The following is a 16,583-nucleotide window of genomic DNA, read 5'->3' as shown; positions in this document are numbered from 1 at the left end:
ACCTTACTTCTCGTTTAGTTTTCGTTCTTCCTTCTCTTCCTTACCTACTATTAGTTAGCTACTTCTTCTCGACGTTCCTCCCCCCCCCCCCCCCCACGACAGCCTACTCTTCCCAACTGGGATATTAATGTGGTCCTTCATTCCCTCACTTTACCTCCCTTTGAACCATTTTCCTCGTGTTCCATGTTTCACCTTTCTCTTAAAATGTATTTCCTTCTCCTCTTAGCCTGTTGACGTTTAAGGTCTAATTTGTTTGCCATTGACATTTCATGTATGCTTTACCATCCCACCTATCTTCTCCTTTATCTGGATCATTCTTTCCTCCCAAAGACCTCAGCAGCTAGGATGGATAACTCCTGCTTTTTGTCTATGTCCAGTCCATATTCTTCATTGTTATATTGCTCGCATAGCTTCCTTCCATGGTACCCGTTTCCAACTCTTTATTCCTTGGCAGTCTTCCTCTGTTTGGGATCATTCCTCTTCTACCCTCATCAGTTGGGTTTGCTTTTGAATCAATTGGCTTATTTCTGCTTGTCTTCTTTCTCCCAGAATTTGTTCCAGGTGTCTTCTCATCAAATGTTCCATAGCCTCACCTTTTCCCTTGCGTCTCATCTTCATCTGCCATTGGAAGAAATCCTATAGTCAGGCATGTCTCCCATTACTTACACCATATCACAGTTTCTTCTTTGTCGGGTTTTTGTCTTCCACCTGTGGCCATTTTTTAGGCTTCAGTGTGACTTTGACTGGGTAAGTTTATATTCGTATTTTTCCTTTCAGGGACTCTTGCTTCATTTACTCATTATGTGGATCCCACTCTGTGGTAAGTGGTGCCTAACCAGGTATTCTTCAACTTGAAATCCACACTGTGTAGCCATGTTGACTCACGCTTTATCTTCCATAGCTTCTCAATGCTCACCATTGAGATGGAGTGTTCCACAAGATCATTTGTACATGAATAACCTCACGATGTAATTGCTTCATAAACTTGCCCATTCTAGACCGTACCACCCATGGAGAGCATAGTAAAGCAGAAAGGGATAGCTACCCATTTCTGCCATGCCTTGTATTGAATAATTCCATATGTTCTTCTTTTCAAAATAGGGTTTCATAGTCACCTTATTGCACTGTCACAGGTGATGACATCTCTTCGGACTCTCCACCGCATTCTCACCCCCCATTCTTCTGGTGGAGTATGAGAGTCCTTACCACTTTCCAGTTCTAAGCTGCTGAGGTGATCGACTGTGGAGGCATCCTCCTGAATGGGTTTCACACAAAGATGGCTATAACCATTCAGTGCAGAGTAGGGCAGTGATTTTCTGTGGGTGTAGATGATATGCTATCCTCCAGTATGTAGTATACACCCACAAAGGAGTGAAATTTCAAATTGCAGTTCACCCCTCGATTGGGAGCCCTCATCCTACCCCTGTGTGGATGTTGGTACCCCATGGATGGGTTTTTGATTTAGAGTAGAACCAATCAACATAAGTCCTCACACATGTTTATGATTGTCTATATTACTCCCTCGATCCATTCTCCTTCTATGTTGTGGGTCACAGAGGAAGTAAGGGGATTGTTCCGGTTCTGTCCTTTTTACATTCCCTCATTTATCTTATTCTGAGGATGTTATTGCTTTTTGGATGATTTCAGTGTTGGAGGAGTTGATTTATATGATATAAACATCCTTTTGAAACCAGATGTCAGGTCCCTGGAATGATAGATCAAAGCTAACACGTGTCATGCTCAGGAGTTGGAGTGGTTCTAGATTACCCCAGTCTCTTGAACTTGAGGTGAAGACAGTATAATCCTCATCCTACCCTCGCATGGATGTCTGTTTCCAGCGGCATGAGTTTTGGATGTAGTTGACTTACCCAAGTATGGTCCATCGCACCCTAGCCACTTTACACCTAAGGGCACATCCATTGTTTTACCCACTTTTATACTTTTTGGGATTGAGTTACATATATATTTATATGGTTAGGATCACTATCCTGCCACAGTTTTCTCACACACTTGGATGTGCTCCTCTCTTTTTTCCACCCTAATCTACTACACATTTTAAAGATGGGCGAAGAGTATACCTGGTTCAGAAGTGGTGCAGTTCCCTTCATCAGATCTGACTCTCTCATTTCCAGGTCCAGGGGTATCCTACGGATGCTTTTGGGGGGTACTTCTGTCATTCCCTCGCACCAGTCCTGCCACTTAATCGATGTGGGATTCTAGCTAATCTTGTGACGGTAGGGAAGCACCGTATTGGAAGTTATAATTTTCCTATACTGAAAATGTATTTCCGATAAGTACTTCCATCCGCGCAAACTTCCCACCCTTCTTCCCCACTTTCCTCCAGTGCTTACGTCTTCTGCCAAATCTTGAAGTGATAGTTCAGTAGAGATGTATAGAAGAAGTCACATGCATCACGTATGTCACGCTCAAATTGGTGGAGAAGTGATGCATGATGATTTACATGAGTGACATGTTAGAATCATTTGATTCCGGAAGGGGGGAGCAGAAAGCTTGTGGCATATGTAAAGAAAAATTTGCATATAGAGGGCAGCACTGGGCAAGAATAGTTAATCTTGTGAGTGGAGGGTTGTACCTATCAGAAATACATTTTCAGTATAGGAAAATTATAACTATCAGTGTAGGGTGGTAGCTTTTGTAATGATTTATTTCTAGAAGGGTAGATTAATGCCAATAATTACTTGGCCATGATTAATTAAAATCTGATCGACAACTGCACTTCTCTCATGTTTTAAAGAAAACTAAGATGTTCTCCTATCCTAGTTTATATGGTTGTTTTTTCCTCTTTCACCAATATATGTATGAAAGCATATATTATTTGTAAGTTGGTATGCAGTACTAGAAGCAAGATACCCATCTTTAGATTACAAATGTATATTTGTAAGACAGTTGGTTTTGTTACACTGAAAGATAGTGTACTGAAAGTTGGACCTGGTCATCCTGTAACTTTAATAGGTGTTTCAGATTTCTTGATTGTGTTTTTTTAATTTCTTGGAGATAGTCCCATGAATTAGAGTTACTGTAAAAGTCAGTTTTTTTTTTGGTAAATTGTCTTTTTCCTTCTTGGTTCCTCTGTTGTTGTTTTTTGTGTCTGATATTAATTTGTTTTTGTCATAGCCTGAACATTTGTTCTCTCTGAAAAGATTAGATATTCATTGTACAAAAGGAGTGATTTTTAGCCCAGAGCATGTAGTGTTTTCACCACTGCAATAATTAGTTTTAATTCTCCAGTAATTGTACTTTTGTTCTCTCTGAAAATATTAGATATTCATTGTACAAAAGGAGTGATTTTTAGCCCAGAGCATGTAATGTTTTCACCACTGCAATAATTAGTTTTAATTCTCCAGTAATTGTACTTTTCGTGGATGGGAATTGAAGTGAAGAAAAATAGGTTTCTTAATCAGTTTATGAAACAAGGTATATATATATTATTGTAATTATAGATCACTAAGATAACGTCAACAAAATCTATACTCATGTTTTCACTTGAATGTTCAAGGGTGAATTGGTTGATTGGTGTCTGTGGAATTTAGAAAGTAGAAACTTGATTCAAAAAATTAAGGTCATGTTTCCACAGTGGAAACAGTCATCAATGCATCTAAGCCAGAGATTGGGTCTAGTGTTGGTATCTTTGCACTACTTGTCAAGAGCACCTATTTCAAAAGCCTTTATAAAGAATACAGCTACTTAACTGTGTAGTGTGATACCGCTTAATTGGAGATCAAAACGTATCTTGCTTACTGGTATCAGAAGGGTGTTTTTATTTTATGATCTTTTGCATAAGTAATTGAAGTAATTTAATTGATAAAATTAGTCATTAATTTTATATTGTCTGTTTCAATGTGGATTGTAGAGAGTTGATCAATGATATTCTACTGTATATTAAAATTGCTCTCTCTGTGTTTGTACGAAAAGAAAATTTAGTTGTTTCTCTATTTTCACAGAAATTTTTCCATCAAACTGAATAAAAAGTTTGTTCAAGGAAGATAATGTGTTCGAACACACAAATTTGGTCAGAAAGTTAAGTTTTTACTGCAAAAACCAGGTGCTTTAGCATGCAGGTTCAAAGAGGAAGTAGAGATTGTGAAGTCATTTTCTACTATTATTTTTTGTACTATTGATATATTTTTTTGGTTGTTATTAACATTAATGATGAAAGTTTAATTTGTTGTTTTGTTCATCGTATATCTATACCTCTCCATTTCTTATCAAAATTCATTAGATAAAAGTGAAACAGGTATTGGACTCTGATTAACAGAAAAACCTTTTCTATGAAGTTCATATGAGAAACTGATAGCCATTTCTCAGACAGTTTCAAGGAACATAAAAATAGCAGAGTCACTTTAAACTTGTTCGTACCTTTTTATTTTTAGGAAGAACAGCTCAGTTGATCTTTAGCTAATGTTTAAGACAGCATCTGTATAATCAGATGTAATATACATAAATATTTCAATAAATCACCAAAGCAAGCTAACGGTCCTGATGAAGATGTGCAGATGTCTGTCATTGTAGATACATTACTTATTTTTTATTGAAAAATATTGTTGCTGTTTTAAATCATTCAGAATGAAGCACTACTGAAATAAAATGTTACACAGTTCTAAGAGTATAATACCCATAAATCCAGATAGGCCATTGATATTTGTGAGTTAATTGTACAATTGTTATGTGTTAAGAATTAACATATATTGAATTTTACTAGTCAATAAAGATTACTTAATTTTTTTAATAATTTAATGTACTTGAAAACTTAGTATGAAAACACTAAAGTATAATAAAATTAGAATTAACAACTATTGGTGAATAGATTTTTTATTAAATATTTTAAAATCATGATAGTAACATTTAGTTATTAAAACTTACATTAAACTCTGGTTGTTCATCCATGTTCAACCAAATGAAATCCTTAGTGCTTCTAAAGAATTTAAATTTACTAATCATGTTTTAATTTCAATTGATATAAAAACAAAACAGGTCTAAGTTCCAAAGTTTAAAACCAAAAATGGAGTGATTTTAATAAGATGAAAAGTATCACTGTTATGATTTTTTAGTAAGTTAAAAAAAAATGTTTTATCTCTGAAAAAAGGCCATTTCAGAAATTGTTTATGATAATTTATGTGTCACTCGAGAGAATTTGGATGAGGTTTTAGGTAGTACTGTTGTGTGGCTCTTTTATTTTTATTATCCTAAAACACCTTGGTTGTGTATTAAGTTTATCATGAAATGTATTACTTATATATATGTGTGCACAGACAACATATGTGATGAACTATTTCAAAAACTGATTCCAACCATTTCATTGGAAATTTATAACTATAAACTATTGTGGTAGTAATTACATTACAAAGACATTTACCAATCACATACAAGGAGACAACTGAAAGATTTAGTTCTATTTATATATAAATTATACAAGTGATTTGTTTCTCCATTAGTAAAAGAAGTAAAAGCTCAGCACATAATTTCTTTTATCCCAGTAAAGCTGTGTTACTGAATTGCATCTCTTACAGTGAAATAGGTCAGAGCATTAAAAAAAAAGTGTCATAAATAGGACATTATACAGCATAATTATACATTTTGACTTCCTTTAACACTTAACGATACAATCAAGGTCTTCCAGCAGTCTTTATCAGAATTATTAGGAGCTAAAAATCAAAGTTGTGTACTATTGTTGTCATTCTTTCTCTTGGTCAGAGAAAAGATAAAAACAGAATCTAAGTTGTGATAAGGTACATGAAACTGGCAGAGACTAGGAGATATGATGTGTTTGCAAGCTATAAGGATGTATTGTTCTTCTGAACATTACATACATGAAAAGGACAATACAAACCTACTTTAACTTAACAATTTATTTTGGCATTTGAAGAAACAATTTTAACTTTACCTTAGACTGTTCATTTCAAGAATATTTCTGTTACTTTTCTGAAATCCTGAGTCAGGTTTCTCACATTATTTTTCAATGAAACAAGCACATTAGTAAATGATCGTAGAAGTTCATTTAAGCATGATAAGTACTATCCTTAAACAGAAGAATTGCAAGTAGTGAACTATAGAATATTGTGATCAATATTTAAGTGTTTTAAATACATATATTCCTCATTATATTTTTTTACAATTCTTGCAAGTATACAAGAATATTCAAAAGAAGTAATTTTTATTGATATTGGATATACATACAGAGTGGCCTAAAAGTAGGCATACAGTTGCATATATGTTGAATCTATTGAATTGTGTAATGTATGAAATCGAGGAAATGAAATGCATTAACAGAACTTGATGGACAGACAGATTTGTGTCAGAAAGTTTGCAGAAGTGTGGCAGGCAGACTCCAGGATTGTGTGAACAGCATTGGGTTTCAGTTTGAACTTCTGTGAGATTAATGAGGGATTAACTTTCCCATAATTCCACATCATGTGTAAAATTCCATTAAAGAATTATCAACTGTATACCTACTTTTGGGCCACCCTGTATATCAAAGTGATAAAGAACATCAAAAACCAAATGAAGTATATACTGATTCTGTATGTCCAGGTTAATCTTTATGTGTTGATAAATACACACACAAATATCACAGGTTTGAAATGAAGAAATATTATATAGATATATAGTAGGTTTATATTCTCTTTTTATCAATTAAAAAATCTAAATGTGAGACACTGGTAAGATATCTTGAAAATTGTCACAAAACTACTAAAAATATCTATAAGAATTTCAAATTGAAATCTGTACGTGCATTTTTTCTTAATAATTTGGCTATTATTAAGCAGTGACTAAGGTTATTAAAAAGTATTAAGATATTGTGTATTGATTTTAATGTGTTATAAACATTGTTTTAAAATATTAACTGTCAACATAATTTATAATTGTTACAATCCAATCAAACCACTAGTTTGGGTTGTTCAGTAGTTATTTTTTTGTTAAGTGTTAGTTTAATAATTTCAGAAAAATAAAGGAAGAAAAGTTGACAGGCAAGATTATTTTTGAAAAAAATGCCTCTTGATTTAGGCTCAAAAGCTTCAAATGACTCAAGCTTTAAGAAGCTTAAAATCTAACATTGGATTTATTATTAATAAAAACAACTAATGAAAGGACTGCTATTAGTTTTGTTCAGGCTAAGGTTATAAATAAATATAATTCAAACATTTCAATAAAAGACTGTACATCGTGAAATACATACCGAAAGTAGTTTCACAGAAACAAGAATATTGCATATGGAATGAAAAAAAGGCAAACGTGTTCCAAACTATTAATTAAGGTTAACAAATTAAAACTCCTTTTTGTTATTAAAGCTTAAGTAGGGTTCTTGTAATAAGATCTTACATTCACATACCTGCTCAGTTTCAAATGAAGCTAAAGGCATGGAAATTTATGTATTGCATATATATAAATTACTATTAAAATTTGATTGTAGAAATACAATTAATGTGAACCATATATTGACTATAAGGATAATAGATGTTTGTTAACTCATCTTTCTGTAAATACATTTAGGAATGCAATTTTATATTTATCACCAGTTTTCTCTTGATAAGAATTTACTGTATATGTGTTACTTGACAAGTCATTTCAGCTGTAACAGTAGTCTAAGGATGACACTGCCATAAAAAAAAATTATAACTGGCAAATTAAACTGTTTTTTTTAAGACTTATGATTACTATTGGTTTATTTATGTTTGAGCCAACACATCAAATATCAGGAATATTTGAAATTTTTGGTAAGATTTTAACAAGTTTTCCTTTATTTTATTTTTGCACCACTAATATGTGTAAAATATATGTTGTTCATCATTATAAGTTCTTTAAATGATTCCTGTAATCACTAATATTTAATTTTATTACTTGTTTTTGTTTTATTTTCAAAATTATCATATTTTGGGCTTTGAAAAACATCTGGGCAGGGAGAGTTATCAAAGTTAGCAGAAGAGAAACGAAGGTTACAACAAAGGCTGGCTCGTGTCAATGACAAAAACCAGGTGACTCTTCATTTCTGTGTGGCCTGCCAATCAATGTTGTCCATTGCTCAGTATATGATGTGTAGTGGATAACCACACTTTTTATCCCATCCCTTTCCAGTTGTCATAAGTTTTGTTGTGTTGCAAAAGTCTTCATGATGGTGCATATTCATTATTCATCTCACAACAGGTTTTAGTGCTTCAAGTGAAATGTTCATTGTTTAATAGGATTTGTCTTTTCGTAATTAGTATCATTGTTATCAGTTTGTAATCATATATGGCAAAGTTAATTTCTTGTTAATTGTTATGAATGTTAAAGAATAACTTCCATTTTTGTTTATGTCTATACCAGCAGTACAAGTCAACATTATCAACATCTTTTGTAGCCATAATTACTTTTGGAATGATATTGGTAGTGTTGACATACCATTTAATAGTCACCTCACTCATGTTTATTGAGAGAGGTTTTTTCCTGGTGTATGAGTTTCTAATGTATTTTTGGATTGTAGCTAAATTGTTGATTTCAACTAAGTGTACCTTTTTTTTTTGTTAGAACAAAAATTTTCATGCAAAGCAATCTTTTGGAGTTCAGGTTATCTTATTGCTTAGTTATCAAAACCTGATGCATATACATTTTCTCCAAAGTTGATAAACCTTAAATAGTCTGTTGGTTGATCATAGTCAAGGCTTTTTCACAAATGTGTATTATATAATTTGTCTACAGATATTAAATATGTAGATTGATTGATGTTTTTGTATTTTCAATACATTGAGTATTGGCTATCTACCATTTGTGCTGCTTTTAAACATATAGTAATCTTAGGCTTAATCAGAATTAATGGGAAAGATAAAAATATCTTGAATGCATGCTTAAATAGATCAATGTACAAAAGTTCACTGGAGCTGCATTGTAAACTAGACAGATACAGTATGTGATAATATAGGATTACATGCAATAATTCCAGTTTCTTTGTCATATTTCTCATGCAAATAGCCATTGATTTTGAAATGTGGCTGTAATCTTTTGAAGTTTGAAATTTTGAGTCTTCATCAACTTCAAATCATTGTTCATTTTTGTTCATGATATCAGTAGATATGCCCAGCATCACAGTGGCTCTTGAGTCACAGGGTTCTCTTTAACCCTTTCAGCATGGGTAGATGTGATTACTATCTTCTCAACTAGGAAAGTACATTTATGTGCCAAAAAAATACAGTAACTATGTGTGTTCCTCACAAAAAACTGGTAGGATTTTGTTAAAGTTTATAAGTATCTTGTACACAAACAACAAAGAATGACATTATTTTAATGACATCTTTCCAATATTTTTTTTTTATCATTGGTAGTTATTTGCACTCAAACTGTGAATCATTTGAGTGCAAGGTGATTTTCATTTTAAGTATAAAATACTTTCCTTTATCTTATAGTTTTCATATTTTATTGGCATAACCTCTAGAACTTTCTAAATGGATATCAAAAGTTTTTAAGGTAAATGTTTATAGTTTTATTTTTCTATACCATAGCTATTATCATCAATGTACAATGCAAACAAATGATTAAAACTAGGAAATAGAAAAAAGTACATACATTTTAATTTTTTGTAGAATATCTTTAAAGATTTTTTCCTTTTGTTCAGTTTGTAATTTCAGGTCTTTTTTCCTTTACCACTTATTATTCATCTTAACACAAATCAACGGTGCCCTTGAGGCATATTACAGTGTTTTTGAGAGACATGCACAACCCTTTGGTACAATTTTTGTTCAGTGCGTAATATTGAAAGCCTTGAAAATGGGTGCAAAATATGATGTATATTTAAACAATGTTTAAACCTTCTAATTATGCATTTTAAACATAATTAACTAAAATATAATAGTAAGACTTAAATATATCATTAATTATAACATATTCAGGTAAGAAACAACCGTAAGTGCTATAGTCGATCAAGCAGCCAACAATACTACAGTCAGTTTGATGTGCACCGAGATGACAACTGGGTGGCAATTTAAAAAAAAAGTTATTAGATTATAGTTTAAAATGAGCTCTTTCTAGCGACTATACACATAGGTATGTAACATCTACATTTAGGCTATAATACTTAAACAAATCTGTTGAAGGTGAGCATGGCACCTGTTAGGGGTTAAAAATATTTATTACTTGTTTTAACTGTATTCATTCAGAGAATTTTTCAAATGTGCTAGTCAAAAGGTTATATAAGCATCTTATTGTCTAGACATACCTCTTCTCAACTATCATTGTATTATTGAAGATACAGAGAGCCAAAGTAGAGAATTTTCATAGCCTGTTGGTAACATGACAATACATATGAAGTTTTAAGTAGTTTTAAAGGTTTATTTTGAAATAAAAGACTTAAAACTTAGATAAAATAAAACTTTGAATCATAACATACATTATAATATTAATTTCATTCACACAGATAGTAACACAGTGACTAGCACAGAAAAGCATTTAAAGGGTTGCAAAAGGGTTAAATAACCATAGCCTTCACTATGTGAATGAAGGCTTTGATCATGATTTGTTTCTCAAAACTCTTTTCCTGTCCTAAATGCTGTGCTGTGTGAGTATCCCACTTTTACCAAAAAGATTGAATGTTCCCTGCTTTGAATGTTGTGTCCTTTGGCTATACATCATTTAAGAAATAGCCTTCTGTATATAGTTATCTATGTGTAGAGATAGCTTTTTTTTGTTTAATAACTGTAACCAGTATTGAAGTTGGACTTGACTTTCCGAAAACTTGGAAACTGTATTCAACCATAGTTGTTGCATATTTAACAAATTGAAGACTATATTTGACTATGCAATAAACTTTTTATTAGCAGTGAACTTTTGCTTTGGAAAGCTTTGCATAAGAACAGAATGAAGAGCAGCTATATTACAAATTGTTACTTGTAAATGGTGTGACTTTAGTTTAAAATATATAGTTTGTTTGGCATAACTATATGATTTTTTGTATTACTAAAAATACATTATCAGAGGAGATATATTGTTGCAAGAAAGTCAGGCCTTTTCATTGGTGTTTATAGTGTGATTATAGATTAAGGATTTTTCTTTAACTTGAATTTTTATAATGACAAAAATGTTTCAGCAACAGAAAAAGGGTAAGTAGTACATAATCTAAATGTTTCTAGACTTTTACAAGAATGTTTAATAGAATTGATAATATTTTTGTTTCAGAATCAAGCATAATAGATAATTTTGGTTATGTGTTGAGGTTATGAACCATTCAGACTACAGCAGGATGGATATTTACATTCTGTGGCAAGGTTGAAAAGATGAGTGTCTAGACCTTACAGCCCCTTTCTCCACCACTGATGATGTTCTGTGCTTTCACCCTGGTTATGAACTATTGCAGAAACCTTTTCACTATACACTTTTTGCACACATACCCTTCTTTACATGCTATCAGTTGTGCAAATATGACAAGTTCTAAGGAACTGTTTGAGCAGATTAAAGGACAAAATTCTGTTTGTATTTGCATCTTGATGAGGAACTAGCATTTGGACTAGGATGTATGACTGCATGCTGTGTCTGTTGAATGGAGCCTTATCTTATTAGTCTCCAGTACATTCATACACAAGTATACGAAAAAAAAAATATTGCTAAATAAAAAAAGCTATGTAGGGCTGGCTACTGAACTTGAAAAAAGGACCAAACAAGATAGGGATGGAAGTGGACATATTACTTGATCGGCTAATGATCACATAGCAGACTAAGCCACCTTAACTTTACATAGAGAATAAAATCTGTATGTTAATGGCTTTCCTGTTTTGTGTATCGAAAGCTTGGTGTTTGAATAGAATCTCAGGTTTCATCATTATACCTTTCCCTTAGTTAACTTTAGAATACTAATTTTATGACTGTTTTACAGTAGAGTAACATTTTACGATTGGAAATTCTGGCTCTTTTGGTTTTGCCAATGAAGAAACCAGTAATGTAAGGATTTTATTCCCCATGTAAAGTCAAGATGGCATAGGCTGTTATGTGATCATTAATGGGATCAAGTGATATGGCCACTTTCATCCCTGTCATGTTTGGTTCCCTTTTTTTTCAAGTTCAGTAGCTAGCTTAACATAACTTTTTTATTTAGTAATAATTTTTTTTCCTATTACTTCCTTGTTTACTATTTTTAGTCAGATCGCATATACACTTCATACATAATATAGGACTTAGCTCCCTAAAGACACCTGTTGTATAGTGTACAAAGCATTGAGTATTCTACATGTTACTGTCATCTAATGTTCATTTATTATTGGCTGGTAACTCCTGTACTTAAGTTTTTTATAAAGGAACAACATATTTCTGTAAGAAAGCTAACTTCAAGGGGTAATAATGTTATTTACACTACAATCATAATTTTTTCTTCTCTTTTGTTGAATTTTACACATAATGATGATAAAATTATAGTTACTGCTGGAACTAGATAGACACTAGATCTGTTAAGAAAGATGATGATGAACGAAAATGAGAAATCTTGGTTTTGGCTGTTTCCTGGTCTGAGTTTGGTATGCTCTGGATAGCTGAAAAGTGGCATATACACTGGAAATAGAGTGACTATGCAAGGTAGCTCTTTGTATCCAGTTTGTGATGACCTGTAGAGAAAAATATCCACATGACTTTTGTATTGCTTTAATACAAGCATTTGTGCCATCTGTACATAGAAAATGCTAGTGCACTCTCCGATTATATTTCCTCAAGGTATAGTGGTGTCAGCACATTTGTCTGATAGTACACTGAAATTCCCGTAGCTTTTTTCTCAACTTTCTGGCTGTTTAGCTTACCATTATAGCTATAGCTGGCAACTATCATAAAATCTATTGAACATGCTCTGTACCATTCTTGAAATATTTTATCAACAGCAGGAGAATAATAATTGTCTGGAATTTGTTGCAGACACTTAACTAATTGTATGCTTTGTTCAATATAACAACATATTTTCATTTGCCACATGGTCGTCACATTGTACTGCTATTACAACTTCTGACAATTAGTTTCCAGTTCAGTTGTGTTCTTTGACAGAAATCTGTGAACACAATTCTTGTGACACTTTTGTAAACCAATATGTGTGTGAACTATCTTGCTTATTACATTTCCAAGGAAAGTTTCTACATTAGTTGAAATGAACATGTGGGGTCTATGGTTACTACCAGTGACATATTGTTTAACCTTTTTCACTGCCTCCAGCATATGACTTGTAAATGACTATGGAGTAGCCTGTTGTTTCCCTGCTGGAATAATGCCTTCCCTTTCTTTAAAACACTAGAATTTAATGGCTTGTATGCTTTTATAATTGCAGAATAAATGAAGTTGCTTCAAACTTAAGAAGTTATGTAATGTATTTAACCCTCCCAGAAACATAAGTTTTAAGCAGAACCACGTACACTTGAAAACTATCACTTCAATTGAATTGCAACACACCTTAACCTTTAATTTGTTTCACCACAAATCATGAGGATGGCAAGGGACAAGGTGATTAGATATGCATTTTGTTATTGTATATAAACAACCCTATGTATATTCTTGTTGCACATATATTTGTTTAAAAGTAGTGACTAGTTTTGATTTTGCATATCTGTTATATTTTAAATGTAGCCAAACAAAATATTTGGGTTGGTAACACAAAATCAACAACTTAAAAATTAGGATATTCAAATTTCAGAAGCTAGAAGATGAAAAATCAAGAATACAAAAGGAAAAACAGAAAATTCAAGAAGAATTAGATTCTACAAAGAAAGAACAGGAAGACCTTCTTATACTCCTTACTGAGCAGGATAACAAGCTAACAACCTACAAGAAAAAACTTAGAGAGCTTGGGGAAAAGGTTAGTTTGAAGCAGGTTATACATGTTACTTTTTTGTATACCAGGCAATTTACTTAAAATATTTATTTTGGTACTCTGTATTCTTTATGTTATTTATCTGTAATGTTATTTATTACTGCTGCACTGCTGAAATTTTCTTTTTATGCTAATTTCATATGTAGTCTTAAAATTTGAAGAATTTTTAAATTTCATTAATTAGTATTCCATTGGTTTTGATATTACAGTATGATTATAGAGAGGCATAACCTAGAGGTGCACTGAAATCTGAGGTTGCCCTGGTAGACAATACCAGATGCAGGAAGACCAGGTGCTGATGATGTTTAGTTTTTTGTAAAAGTCCAGAAGTGACAACATGTGTATATGTACCTACATATCAATAGCTAGCTACAGTTATTGTACAAAAAGAAATATAAAACATAGCTAATTAAGGCTTTCCAAAATAGAGCATTCTCCTGGTGTTGAATGATACAAACTCTTTGGCAACTGCAGCTAGATCTAATGTATCAGTTTTAGATTTATGCACATATAACATAAATTGGTTATTAAGCTTACGAGCAGTCATAGTGTTCTGTAAAAAGGTTTTAATTCTTCACAAGCTTGGAAATGACCTTTCTGCTGTTGCAGTAGTAACAAGAAATGTGCAATATAGTATAAGTACTTTGTCAACTTCACTCAGCATTCCTTGATAAATTTCAGATTGAACCACAGCATCAGCAATAGTTCTAACATTTGTAGCCCTTTTAATGCTACCCACAAAAGCTGTCTTAATAATATTGGGCAACATACATAGCAGGACCTTTAGGTGATCTACTTCAATATCATTCCCTAGAAAACTCAAAACAACTTCTGCAGTAGTATTAGCTGGAGCTCCATTAGCAGCATTCAATAAGAGAATTTCAATTTCCTGAATTATATGAAGATCTAGCTATTCAAATCTCCTTTTCATTTCTTCAGATACTAGATCCATTGCTACATAATATGCATGATGATGCATGTCTTTGGCACATGAGTATTTATATGGAGATAATCAGTGGTCTAGTCTTCTTGATAACTTTCGATTTCTCTTAAGTTTTGGCTCTTCAGTTAATGACAATGACCTTTCAACTGTACAGTCATAAAAGTTATTAAACATAACCTCAGTCCTCGGTAATTTTAGATTTGATACATGAAGGCCCGGCACCTGTCATTGCTTCTTGAACTGTGATATCTATTGTTTATACATTAGTGAAAAATTGCTCTGCAGGACCAAATATGCGATGGACAAGTTGTAGTCCAAAAAAATGTGTGGAACTGTTCCATTCAGTTGAACAATCCACTTGTTTTGTAGCATATTCATCATGTACTTTCTAAATTTTTGCTAATGCAGTTAGCGAAATTTTGTAATTCATCATCATTATGCTTGAAATGGAAATGTCTCGCCACCCATTGTGTTGGACAGAGGACCCTTAATGGTGGTGTTGTAGATGATTCTCCACTATCAACCTCCCTTCTCAAGTTTTCAAAAAGAGTCAGTCTTTTAGGTCAGAATTTTTATAAGTTGAATCGAGTCAAATATAAAATCTATTGTATTTTGCACTAGATTACATTTCTTTGAAACATCCTATACATATAAGTTTAAGCTATGTGCAAGACAGCGTACAAACAAAGCCCTCCTCTTTTCTTGCTTAAAAATTGCCTGAACACTATTCCTCATGGCACTCATAGTAGATTCATCATAAGCCTGGCCCCAACACTGAGAAATAGGTAGTGAACATCTTTAATTTCTTGATAAATTGTTACAGCTTTGGTGTCTGGTAGCTCAGTGAGACCAGGTGTATATTTGTGCACCAGGTACTTTCTGTCAACCCACTGAATTGACAGGAATTAATAGAACCACATAGCATTCTTAGTTTCAGCTAAGATCTGTGTAAGTACAGTAAGGCCCATTGTTTTGATATTTACATTAATGATATCTGGAGAAATGTTATTTTATTAAAGGACAGCCTTGTGCTTGCAATAGTAATAACTGATATAAACTACCTTCAAAGGTCTCAACACTTTCATCATACCCTCTCAGCAGTAGACCTTGTTGTCCCTAAATCTAATGCATGCTATTTGTTTCATCACCATGCTTTCATGAAAGTTTTGTTTCGTGGCAACTTGATTATTTAACTGAGCACCAACATGTACACATGAGGCCTTTGCTGTATGTTTGTCTGTAGTTACCTGTGGAATGTCACTTTTCTTGTGCACCTGAAATCTTTGAAGTGTTTTCCTCCAGTTTCTAAATCCGTTGTTGACATACGATGATTTACTAAGCACTGAAGGTGCTAGCAAGTCTTGTTGTTTAGTGCTACAATATAGTCTACAAAACATTTTATAGTGAGATGAACTGATGGTGATCCAAGGATGCTTTTCGTACAATGAATGTTGTATTTTTTTGGAATAAGACTTTAAATGGCTTTGTTGTTTTTAGCTGCAGCATTGCAGCTCATGAAATAGTTCTGAGTTGTTGTGTTTTTAAAGTACAAACTTTTAGCTCATAGCTCCATCATCTCTTGACCAATTTGAAATATAATTACAGTTTTGTACTCAGGAGGTCAAATCCTTTCAATTGATGTATTTAACCACACCCGTGGTCTCATAGATTAATTTACTATAATCTTGCCTAAAAGCATTTCAATTTGAGGGTAGGCTCGTATAGGTCCTGATGAGTAATAAAATCGAATTGGGTATACACGCACCCCATGCTTGGTGAACAAAGATATAGCAAATATAAAGGGAAAAAAAAGGTTTCATA

General features: G+C 32.9%; 1 protein-coding gene across 3 annotated transcripts in view; it reads left to right on the top strand.

Annotated features, from left to right (window-relative positions):
- Nucleotides 1–16,583, top strand: part of LOC106463014 (general vesicular transport factor p115-like) — an 88,020-nt gene that overhangs the window by 68,952 nt on the left and 2,485 nt on the right. For 2 of the 3 annotated variants that reach the window (XM_022390414.1, XM_022390415.1), the window contains exons 20-21: nt 7,917–7,991; nt 13,643–13,804. In XM_022390414.1, the coding sequence (XP_022246122.1) occupies nt 7,917–7,991; nt 13,643–13,804 (237 nt within the window). The remainder of the gene's footprint in view (nt 1–7,916; nt 7,992–13,642; nt 13,805–16,583) is intronic. The other variant, XM_013922979.2, reaches the window with a different exon arrangement.

Source organism: Limulus polyphemus, unplaced genomic scaffold (genome assembly GCF_000517525.1).
Source record: "Limulus polyphemus unplaced genomic scaffold, Limulus_polyphemus-2.1.2 Scaffold1301, whole genome shotgun sequence".
NCBI lineage: Eukaryota > Metazoa > Arthropoda > Merostomata > Xiphosura > Limulidae > Limulus > Limulus polyphemus.
Note: the sequence above shows the minus strand (reverse complement) of the source record. Positions and strands in the feature narration are given on the sequence as shown.